This window comes from Danio rerio, chromosome 1, assembly GCF_049306965.1.
Source record: "Danio rerio strain Tuebingen ecotype United States chromosome 1, GRCz12tu, whole genome shotgun sequence".
Taxonomy (NCBI): domain Eukaryota; kingdom Metazoa; phylum Chordata; class Actinopteri; order Cypriniformes; family Danionidae; genus Danio; species Danio rerio.
The window spans coordinates 7,337,560-7,350,809 of NC_133176.1; the positions used below are offsets into that span (position 1 = coordinate 7,337,560).

At 31.1% G+C, this 13,250-nt stretch overlaps 1 protein-coding gene across 11 annotated transcripts in view; it reads right to left on the minus strand.

Annotated features, from left to right (window-relative positions):
* pard3ba (par-3 family cell polarity regulator beta a) overlaps positions 1-13,250 on the minus strand; it is a 291,161-nt gene that overhangs the window by 140,443 nt on the left and 137,468 nt on the right. For all 11 annotated transcript variants that reach the window (XR_012401677.1, XR_012401655.1, XR_012401915.1 and 8 more), the window contains one exon: positions 2,511-2,696. Coding sequence is in view for 8 of the 11 variants with exons in the window: in XM_017355769.3 (XP_017211258.1) it covers positions 2,511-2,696 (186 nt within the window). In the remaining 3 variants the exon portion in view is untranslated. The remainder of the gene's footprint in view (positions 1-2,510; positions 2,697-13,250) is intronic.

A 13,250-nucleotide genomic window follows, 5' to 3' on the forward strand; every position in this document is an offset into this window, starting at 1 on the left:
GCAGAGGAGCATTCGTATCTCGCTGCCGCTTCACCTATAATAACAGATCCAAACAGAATCCGAAATAAGATGACAAACCCTAACACGATACAAAAATAGAGTCTTTTTCGAGCCATTGTGGGGTGAATAACAATGCGCACATAGTAATATACATTACGCATAATAATGAAGATTTGTATTATTGCCACACACAGACTAAAAATGGAAAATATGCAAAAAAAAAAAAAAATGGAAATGGAAAATGATGAAAAATTATTATTAAATATGTGAAACTAATTATTGTAAATGACTGTTTTAACCAATATCCTAGAGGTTAGTGCATCGACACAATACTGTTCCTTATCATTGTACATTTTTGGATGTGAAAAATCTTGGAAAATCTTTGTACAAATGCAATAGCAATATGTACATAATATACAAGTCATTTTAGTGTATTTACAAAAAAAAAACATTAACTATATATATATATATATATATATATATATATATATATATATATATATATATATATATATATATATATATATATATATATATATATATATATATATATAATCAAATAAAACTTTTGTCTTCAATATAAAGTCACCAAACGTAAAGTTATTATTTTAATTTTAAAACTAAAATAAGTCAAATAAAACAATTTTGTGATAAAATTTAAAATAACAAAAATGACAGCATTATAAAATTGAGAAAAGTAACAAAAAAAATCAAAGATTTATGAAATTTTAGAACAAATTATAAATTGCAAAAAAAATTATAAATATATATATAAATAAATGTATATGTTTTTTTTCCTAAAACTAATTCCAAGCACAGATACAAACAAATGCAAGTTACTTGACAATGTGAAACTAAAAAATAGTAATGATAATTTCATACAGAGAAATTGAAAATATGTGAAACCAATTACTTTCCCAGAGATAGGTTGCAGCTGGAAGGGCATTCGCTGCGTAAAAACACACTGGATAAGTTGGCGGTTCATTCCGCTGTGGCGACCCCAGATTAATAAAGTTGACTAAGCCGACAAGAAAATGAATTAATGAATGAAACCAATTACCATGACTGGCATTTTTTACCAATATTTTTTCCTTAGTATTTTACATTTTTGGTACAAGTATTTTAGATAACCTTAAAGAAATGCAATAGCCATATGAACATAATTTATAAATAAAAATCGTTTTAGTGCATTTTTAAAAAAATAATAACAACTAAAAAAAAATAGAAATCTAATAAAACTTTTGTCGTCACTCTAAAATCACTTAAAAGAAAAACGTTATATTACTTTAGAAAAATACACAGACATCTAAAAAAAACGACTAAAAAGGACAAAATCTTAATCATAAAACAAAACAAAAAAAATCTCAAATAAAAATGAAACTATTGCGAGAAATTTAACAATAAAAATGACGGCATTAAAAATGTAGCAAATTTCACAAAAAGTCTAATAAAATCAAAATAATTAAAAATAATAATAATAAAATTAAAGACAAACTTAAACCTTCAATACAAAAATTCAACAATTACTCAATAATGTGAAACCTAATTTGAATATATGTGAAACCAATAACTGTGACTGGCTTTTTTTATAAATTTTTTTGGATGTCAGATATACTAGATAATCTAATAATAATTACAAATGCAATAAAATAGGAACATATTATATAAATAAAATGATAATTTTAGTGCATTTAAAAAAAAACTTTACTGAAAAAAATATATATAATCAAATAAAACTTTTGTCTTCTCTCTAGTCACTAAAATTAAAATTTAAATCAAAAAACAGAGATGTTCCTTTTGATTGCACTAATCTTTAAACTACAATAACACAAATAAAAATAAACAATATTGAGATCATTTTTAAAATAAAAAAATGACAGCACTCTCACATTTTTAAATGTCAGAAAACAAAATTAAATGTCACAAAAATTCTAGTAAAAACTTTAATTAAAAGTAAATAATAAAAATATAATTAAAAAGTATTATAAAATAAAAACACATATATTATATAATTTAAAACTAATTCAAATCATAAATATAAAAGAAAAATACGCAGCAACTAATCAATGATGTGAAACTAAATGTAGACCTAAATATCCCTGCAGCTAACAATAATAAGTAAATAAGTTGAATTAATGCATTTACTAAAGTTAATTTGGCATAAAACTGAACTCAATTAAAATAAAAGTTAAACGAGATATTAAAAACAAAGGCATAGAACAAAACAACTTAAATCTAAATGTCTAATAAAACAAACATAAAAAGCTGATTTTAAATAAGAATAAAATCTTACATAAATACATAAATAAATGTCACATCATTTATGAAAGCATGACTGTAACACGTTTACTTTTCGAAAGGTTTTTAGTAGTTTAACTGCTTTACTGGAGTAAATCAGAAGTGTGTGTGGTTCTGTGCTAACACACACAGGCTTTAAGTGGCTTTCATTATCGCGGCTCTCAGATGAATGACTAGTTGGATGGTTAGCGCTGACTCTGGCTGCTCTTTACCTTGTTTGCAGCACCGCCGTGGATGATGGACTTGATAAAGATGCCCAGGTCTTCTCCGGTCTCTCGGGACTTATTACCCTTCAGACTGACCCCCAGACCAGCTGAGCCCGAGTCATTCAGAGGAACTTCAAACATCAGCTGCTCTCGGCCGTCTTCAGACACCAGTGGACCTGACACCTCGCCTTTCTGCAAATAACACGCACAGAGACACACATACACACCTACATAAGAATCTGTTGACTTTCAAAAGCATGTGAATTTTGGCATTTCCTCTGCACAGAACTAAAAGGGCATTACTTTGATTATTTAAGGCATTGTTTTAGAAGGAGTCGACTTTAAATTATTTTAAATTAGTCTTTTTTTCTCAATTTATTTCACATTTTTCAAATAAATGTGGCACAAAATTGACTTTATAAGTTTAAGTAGTGGTGGCACGGTCAATCAGTGGTTAGCACTGTCGCCTCACAGCAAGAAGGTCACAGGTTCGAGTCCCAGCTGTGGCAGTTGGCATTTCTGTGTAGAGTTTGCATGCTCTCCCCATGTTGGCATGGGTTTCCTCCGGGTGCTCCGGTTTCCAAACACATGCGCTACATGGGAACTGAATAAACTAAACTGTCCGTAGTGTATGTATGTGAATGTAAGAGTGTTTTGGTGTTTCCCAGTACTAGGTTGCAGCCGGAAGGACATCCGCTGCGGAAAACATATGTTGGAATAGTTGGCGGTTCATTGCGCTGTGGTAACCCCTGAAACTAAGCCGAAGGAAAATGAATGAATGAATGAATGAATGAATATTTCTGTTTTAAAAATGCATGGATCCGCTTCATAAGACATGCATCAACCACCTGACAGAGTATGGGTTAGTTTAACAACAGGTTTATGTGCTTCAAAAAAAAAAAAAAATCACTATCCAACACCATAATATAGAATGAAAGAGAGACTGTCTGACATTAGCCCCTTTCACACAGTGATACCGGTAAATATCTGGAAAATTTCCGGAACTACTTTACCGGTATATTCAAAAAAGCGCTGTTCACACAGGCGAGGACGTTACGGGAATTTTCCGGAAAAGAGCATTCACACATCCATTTCAAAATACCGGTAAATTCTGACATCATTCACCACAAATGAGCTTTAAACGGCTGCGCTTGTATTTGTAAACATTTGACTACATTACAAACTCTGTGGATGATCAGTATTGTGAACAACTTCAATGAAAACATATGCAGGATCACTTTCGCATGTCGAGATGTTCATAATATGTGCGTGTGCAGGCGCTCACAGGCTGTTTCACAGGGACACGCAAAGCTTGAAGGTAAACAAACAACGGCTTATCATAAGCATCTCATCGATGACTATTTACACAGTTGGCGTTAAGAAGAACATATAAACGTGATCTGACTAACTTCTAGCAGCTAAATGTGTCTGGAAAAATATTTAAAGGCTTTTATTCTCACAAACCGCGCGGACGTAAATGCATCTGACTGTTGTGATTGGCTAAAGCAGACGTTTCACGTCAGCAAGTTCTAGACGTGCACACGCTTATTACGTCAATCTTTCTTCTGCATTCACACAGCGCAGCATTCCGACAAATTGCCGGTAATGTTACAACTTCTCTTTCCGGAAAATAGCCAGAACGAATTTACCGTTATTTTCAAAAAGGACCTGTTCACACATACAACCTTTCCGGAAAATTGCCGGCAATTTTCCGGAAAGGTCTGTATGTGTGAAAGGGGCTACTGAAAAGTCATATACACCTTATTTTCATACACTACCTGACAAAAAGTCTTGTTGTCGATCCCAATTGTAAGAGCAACAAATAATAGCTCGACTTCTAGTTGATCATTTTGAAAAGTGGCAGAAGGTAGATGTTTCTGATGAAAACATTCTGATGAATTATTTACACAATGCTTTCAGTGTATTATACCAGCTTGTTTCCCAGTGATAAGCACAGTTATTCTGCAAAATGAACATTAAAGCGAGCGGCGTTCGTCTGACAGGTCCATTTGCAATAGCACCCTCCCAACGGATATTGGATAAGACGAAATGGCCAAGCATCCAGCCCCAAATATACTATTAGTGTTTAATGTATAGTGTTTATGTGAACACGATTATAAATGTATTAATTGTGGTCATCTGTATATGAAATTACAAATGTAGCAGGGCATTAAATTACGGCTTATTTTTTTGCATTTTAACTTTGTAAGCTATAAAATCATGCGTCTCATCACGATTTGTGTCTCATTTTGTGAGCTAACTGACAACAGTTGTTCGCTTCCCTCTTTCTCCCCTGCTCTGCTGGCCACGCCCACTCCTGCCCTTTGCTCGCGGAGCTCCACGCCCATCATGATGTATCTTTTAAAAAAATTGTGAAGAAAACCTGAACCGAAAGTGGCGGGTGTCATGACCCTTTAAAGGCTTACAAATCTTTGGATGCCTACAATTTTGTTCTGTGTGGTCATGTGCAAGAAATAATGTTCCATGATAACCAGATTCAAAACTATGTAAAAGCTAAAAACCAGAGGTTCTGCCAAAGACAAGGAAAAAAGAAGAAGCTGTACGAGACCTGGGTAATCATCAACAAGCAAAACAACTGCATTCTGATAGCGAACTACACCTGTACGGCAGGGTATGTGAACTTACACATAGAGGTAAAGTTGGTTTTATATTCGCACATTCTGACTTTCTCCTTAATAATTTAATTTTATAAAAGTATTATTTACAAACTCTAAATAGCGAAATCATATTAGCAGCCAATGACTATCAAAGCACAACATTGTTCACAGTCAAATAAATGCTAATGTTGTTTTCAAGTCACACTTGCAGGTTACTTCAGAGCGAATAATCAAAGTGCCGTGGTAAACAATATAGGGAGTGTGTCACAAGTTGTCACTGAACGAATGTGTAAATATAAAAGCAACTTTACCTTAATAACTTACACTTTCACTTTTCATTCTTAGCATTCAGTGTCGACAGTTTAATTCACTATATTTCCTGTTTTTGCTGAAATTATTGCTTCAATGAAAAACGAGTGATGTGACCTAATTTTTAATTAGGTCCCTCACTCCATTCAGCTCCCTTTTAGCCAAAAACAACGGAGGTTGGCATTAAACGCAGTGTGGTGTACGGTAAAAGTTCATTCATTCATTTATTTTCTTGTCGGCTTAGTCTCTTTATTAATCCGGGGTCACCACAGCAGAATGAACCGCCAACTTATTCAGCAAGTTTTTACACAGCAGACGCCCTTCTAGCCACAACCCATCTCTGGGAAACATCCACACACATTCACTCATACACTAGGGACAATTTACCCTACCAATTTCACCTGTACCGCATGTCTTTGGACTGTGGGGGAAACCAGAGCACCCGGAGGAAACCCAAGCGAACGCAGGGAGAACATGCAAACTCCACACAGAAAAGCCAACTGAGCCGAGGCTCGAACCAGCAACCCAGCGACCTTCTTGCTGTGAGGCGACAGCACTACCTACTGCGCCACTGCTTCGCCCATGGTAAAAGTAACGTTTTCGAATTTGGTATCCTACCGCACAACACGACATGTTTGCTATTGCAACCGGTCTCCTTTTGCAACCAGGAACCCGTGTGACTAAGGTTGGGAGTTTGTCTATTGCATTAATCATACAAAACAAGAAAACCTTAAGTGAGTGGTGCCCAAACTCGATAATGGAGGGCCAGTGTCCTGCATATTTTAGTTCCAACCCCAGTCAAACACACCCGAACCAGCCAATCAAGCTCTTTCTAGGTATACTAGAAAGCTCCAGGCAGGTGTGGAGCTAAACTATGCAGGACACCGGCCCTCCAGGACTGAGTTTGGACACCCCTGTCGTAAGTAAAACACAATAGCTAAGCGTGACTGACATCCTTCAGGAAACCACATTAAACACCAGTATTAGCCTGTTGCTAAGCTACCGTGAAAATGGGCCAGGGGGGGAAATGAACAAAAAGGACTTTGTAGAAGCTAAAAATTGGGCAAAAAGCATTAAGTAAGAGCTAATGATGAAAAATAAAGAGGAGCGATGGGGCAAAGCTTCAAGTAGTCCTTTTAGCGTGTCCTTTTACTGATGATAATGTGTCGTACATGGCCTGAGGCGGACCACAAATCAGAGTTTTAGCACACAATAAAGGCCTGTTTGTGAGTGAGGTCAAATTTTGGTCCCGGCGAGGATATCAGATTGTCTTGAGATGCCGCTCCGGTGGTCCTATCAACACTTGAGCGCAGACTGCACATGAAGACCTCCTGAGGGCACACTCATATATGCTCTCATACACAGTATGATGGAGTGTTTTAACTAAAACGCACGAGTAACTAGAGTTAAAAGCAAAAAAAAAAAAACGTTTTTGACAATGGACAGACGGATCAGTGTTTGGAGTAAGAGGAATGATGTAAAAACAGCATTGACTCAGCAAAGACACACACACACAATCACAAAACCTTATAAGGTTGATAACGTATTACAGCAACAGAATTAGTTACAAATATATAAACATTAAAATGTTATTATTAGTACTGAGAGTATTGACTTAATGTACTTACATTTTTAAAACTATGTCTAAAATCTATTCAAATTAATAGAAAATGACAATAATAATAATATTTATTATTATTTTTATTATTATTATTGATAATAGTAGTAGTAGTAGTAGTAGTAGTAGTATTAATAAAAATATCATTATAAACATTATTATTATTATTACTATACTAATAATTATTGTTATAACAATAACAACAGCAATAAATAAAAAAAATGTGTGTTATTATTATTAATATAATAATTACTATTATTTTTGTTGTTATTGTTATTATTAATAATAATAATACATGTAGCTAACATTTATGAGAAATTTTAATATGCAGCACATGTTAATATTAATATGCATCATTATTATAATTATAATTATTATCATTATTACAATGTGTTAATAACATCAGAAGTTATAAGGAGTATTAGTAATTAACATTTATAATATGCAATGATACATAATATGAATAATTAATTATAATAATATGTTATCATTACTAACACTAATAACATTTTCTTTAGCAAGATGCATATTAACAAATGTACAATCTAATGAAAACACATTCCTAATATTAACATTAATAATTTAATTTATAAAAGTTTAACATAAAAATTATGTTTCTAATATTATGTAATATGTTCATTATTATTTATTACTACATTAACTGTTGTTGTTCATAATTATAATAATAATAGTAATAATAATAATAATGTTATTATCATCATTATTATTATTATTACTACTACAATGTGTTACTAACATTAACAGTTATAAACAATATTAGTAATATTAACGCTAAAAATATGCATTAATACATGTAAATAATATTAATACTATCAATTTGTCAATTAAATTAATAGGTCATCAGTAGTAAAAAATAATGTAATAAATAGTTTCTGCAACAGATGCATATGAAACGAACATTCCTCATTGTGAACACTAACCATTTAATGCTAATATAATGCTAACTAATTCTAGCATTTAATATTGATTTAATAATAAAATGTTATTAAACTACTTAAGAATTATTATTATTATTATTATTATGATTATTATTACAATATGCTGCGAATATTTATAACATTTATACAATATTAGTATTAATTTGTATCATTAATTATATTAATATTCTATCAATAGCATCAAATAACACAGTAAATAATTCACCAATATTTGCATATTAAAAAAGTTCTAATAAAAACCATTATGAATTAAATGATTTGACAAATCTCCATCATATAATCCCATTTATATTAAAATTTAATATTGAACTTATTAAAACTATGTATGTATTATTATTATTATTATTATTATTATTATTATTATTATTATTATTATTATTATTATTAATATTATTATTGTTATTGTTATTATTATTACAAAGTGTTGCTAAAGTCAACAATTATGAGAAATATTATTAATTAACATTCATAATGTGCATTAATACATGCAATAATATTAAGAAGCACAATTAATTATATTAATTAATCAATTAACTAATTAATATTTCACTTATTGTTCTATCAATAATTATTATTATTATCAACATCATTATCATTATTATTATTATTGTGGCATTATTTATTAATTACTATGCTATTATTTATTAATGTGTTGCTAACATCAACTGTTATAAACAATATTAGTAATATGTATTATTACATGTAAATAATATTTTTTTTTTGTTACGAATTGTATTAATAAGTCATCAATAATAACAAATAAAGCAATAAATAATTAAGCAATAAATGTATATTTAAGAAAAATCCTTATATGAACACTAATGATTTAACGTACCCATATAATGCCAAATAATTCCAGCATTTAATATTGAAACATTATTAAACTAAATTTGTACTACAGAAACTGACTATGAATGCATATTAACATCATCACAAATTGTTCTATTATCAGCTAGCCTTATATTAAACCTTTAATAAGACATATTAAAACAAACATAAGCAAAACATCAAGAAAATATCCAGAGCTAGAAAACTGTCCATATTTGTGCAAAACCCTCAGCTTCACACATCATGTTTGAAAGGAAGTCTTTGTGTCATTTACACAACAATAATCCATGGGAAATGTGTTTTGATGCCCCTGGCTGCAAGTCAATGCACCTTAACCCAGATACTGAACTAAATTAGAATTGATGTCAGGAGGCCATCTGTTATACACGAAAGCATCTACACTTTTCATATTACTCGCAGCATTAAACAACAACTACAAAAAGTATATTGGTTTTGGAAATAAGTGGCCATGACCCACATAACGAAAATAATTAAATAGGTCATGACAAAGCAGAACACACTTCCTGCGTGTGGGAAGAGGAATTATTATTAAGAGCATCTCAAGGACGGGTAAATGCTCCACCAGTCCAGAGCACGACCTCACTTCCTCTGAACACATTCAGTGCAATGTGGCGTCCGACCCCCCATCCTCACTCACAAACCTGTCGGCATCAAACTCTTGACAGCTCAAACACCACTGCACTATAATACGGCTCTAAATCTTTCAATTAGTTTTTATTGCAGAGTTGTTTTAGAAGGTGCTGTAAATTTTAGTTTTAAGCTTGAGTTTAATTAATGGTTGTGTTGGTTTTTATTTTTGTGAACATGCTATTATTTAGCTTTTTTTAATGTATAGATGAAGTCAATATTATTAGAAATTCTCTGGATATATTCAAATCTTTTTTTTAATAATTCCCAAGTGATGATTATTAGAAATGTTTTTTTTTTTTTTTTTTTTTGCATTTTTAAACCTAAAGGTGCAGGAGGTGATTGTCGTCAGAAATTTTTTTGTGTCTTTTTTGGAATGGAAGTCTCTTCCATTCCAATAGTAATTATTAAAGCAAATTATCTAAATGTATTTACAGTTGAAACCAGAAGTTTAATACACTTTAAAAAAGGAACATAACCATTTTTTTGTATGTCTGATGGTAAATCATACTAAACATTTACTATTTTAGGTCTGTTAGGATTACCTAAATTATTTACATTTGCTAAATGCCAGAATAGTGAGATTAATTTTTTTTTTGATTTTTTTTATTAATTTCTAGACAGTCAAATTTTTACACACATTTCCTTGTTGTTGTTTTTTTTTTTTTTTAGCTTTGCTTTAAAACTGTATAACTTTGGTCAAATGTCTTGGGTATCCTTCCACAAGCTACTCACAATAGTCTGAAGGAAATTTGGCCCATTCCTCCTGACAGAATTGGTGTGCCTCATTCAGATTTGTAGGCAGTCTTGCTCGCACAAGCTTTTTCAACTCTGCCCACAAATCTTCTATAAGATTGTGATCAGGGCTTTGTGATGGCCACTCCAAAACATTCACTCTGTTATCCTTAAAGCACATTTGAACTAATTTGACAGTATGCTTAGGGTCATGGTCTGTTTGGAAGACTAATTTGTGGCCAAGTTTTAATTTCCTGCCTGATGTCTTGAGATGTTGCTTTAGTATTTCTACATATTGTTCTTTCTTCTTGATGCCATCTATGCTGTGAAGTGGACCAGTCCCTCCTGCAGCAAAACAGCCCCACAACATGATGCTGCTGCCACACACATACTTCACAGTTGGGATGGTGTTGCTAGGTTTATAAGCTTTTCCCTTTGTCCTCCAAATGTAACACTGGTCATTATGACCTGGTCATTAAGACCACAGGACATGTCTCCAACAATTATTCTTCTCCCAGTGTAATTTAGAAAGTTGTAATCTGGCTGTTTTGTTGATTCTGGTTTGTGGATTTTCCCATGTTGTCACACAAGGAAGCAGTGTGTTTGAGGTTTACTTTAAATACTATTCTACAGTTGTGCCTACAGAATACTCAAATGTTGTCGATTAGCAATCAGAAACTTCCAAAACCTTGACACCATCATCTGAGCTTTTTCAGAGGCAGAATAATCTTATTGTATGTAAACTTGACTTTCAAGAAAACTTATAACAATCTTTTAAAAATATATATATCTCATTATTCTGCTATTAAGCAGAACAGAAACAAATGTAATAATCCTAACTTACCTAAAAGAGAAAAAAAAGTTTAGTCTCATTAACCTCTGACTTTTTTTTTTAAATGGTTATACAGTGTTTGTAAACTTCTGATTTCAACTGTACTCTATTCTGGGTAAAGGCTCGTACACAGCAGGACACACGGGCATTAAGGAATAAGACTAAAAAATGTTCATTCAATTAAAATTTGTCAGGCCGATAATTCTGGTGGGGGGGGGCTGTGTTGGTAGTGCGTGAAACGTGTCTGTAGATGGATCCAGGGTGAGAAGGGTGCACAACTTATTTGAGGACTGGGAGGGAGACGCACGATTTCCGGGAGATTATCACTCATTTGCGGGCATTATATAGACCCGCAAATCAAATGCATAGAGACTCCCGGAACTTCCGGGAGACTTGGGATGTCTGAAATCACGTTTAACAACTATAGTGTTCTGAATAAGTGAGAAAAAACATCCAGCAAAGGTTTAAATCTGAAAGTGCACCTTGTATAAAACTATTGATTCTCAAAAAAAATGAGTAGTCAAGCTTATGAATTGTCTTCAATTTGAATCTTTTGCCTGTTTGCATTGACATCAATACGAAACAAACCAATACATGTGGTGCTGGATCTGGTAAAACGCTAAACCATCCTTCCCTTTAAACACAAGGGGTGAGTATCCATGTCATGCGCATTTAAATAGCACGCTGATAGTAGGTCATCCAGGTACTTTTGTCTATTATTTAATGAGTATTATGAATTCAGACATGCTTGCCTCACATAATGCAGATGCACAGCAGTAGACATATTGAGAGGCATTGGATGAGAGAACTCGATCATGTAAAATACCACAAAAATCACTAGACAGTTATTTTATCATCCTATTAAATGCAGTTTTAGTAGAGCATGCTGGAAAAAATGCCAAAGGATGTCTAGTGGGCATAAAAAAGTAGTACAATTTAATTTGATGTTTGGCTGATTCATTGCTACTGGCTAGCAGGTATAATTAATATGTTGCTGAAGACATTAATTCCACCTACTGCATTCATTTAATCTCACAGTACATGACAAATTGACAGCGGTTTCAGTCGGCTTAGCTTTAATGCAATGGTCATATTTAGACATGTATAGATTGTCAAAGCAAGCTCATTAATATTCATTTGTAAAACAGACTCTTGTGTATGTCTGATAAAGGGAAATTAATTCTGACACAACAATTTGTATGCATTTCAAATGCTTTTAAAATAAATGATATGAAGATATATCGTATATATGAATGTTCTCTGTAAAATAGAATAATACATTTCTGTAACTAAAGATTTTATCTCTAAAATAAAATACAATAAAATTAATTTGTGTACGTAAAACTTTTATCTCTAAGACAAATTAAAAAATGTAACTGATTAAAAAAAATTACAATTTAATAATGTAAGATTTTATTTTTAGGAAATCTTTTGTTTTCCTTTTTGTTATAATTTAATTTTCTCTGTAAAAAAATAATATTGACTATTAATGTAAATAATGATTTTATCTTTAAAATAAAATACAATAAAATTAATTATTTATGTACGGAAAACTTTTATCTCTAAAAACATAATAAAATAAAATAGAATAAAATAATAAAAAATAATACAAAATAATAAATTCTTACAATTCAACAACATGAAATTTTATTTTTAGTAAATCTTTCTTTTTTCCATTTTTTTCCATAACTTAAATTTCTCTGCAAAATAAAATAAAATAAAATAATTTAAAATATTTATAAAAATAAAGATTTTATTTCTAAAAATAGGTATGTGGTTTTAACTATAATAAAAAACAATAAAATACTTAAACAAAATATTTAAATAATTTTTGTACGTAAAACTTTTATCTAAAGAAAAATGTAATTAAATTAAATTCAAAATAAAATTTTATCAAACTAATTCTTACAATTATAGAACATAAAATTTTATTTTTAGGAAATCTTTATTTTTCCTTTTTGTTATAATTTAAATATATGTGTAAAAATAAAATAAAATGAAATAAAATAATATAAAATATGTATGTACCTAAAGATTTTATCTCTACAATAAAATAATTGAGTTTAAATAAAAAAAATAAAACTTCTCTAAAACAAAATCTCTTTCTTTTCTTTTTTGTTACAATTTAAATTTCCCTGTAAAATATATACTATAAATTTAAATAAAATATTTATATGCAAAGTTTTTATCTCTAAAATA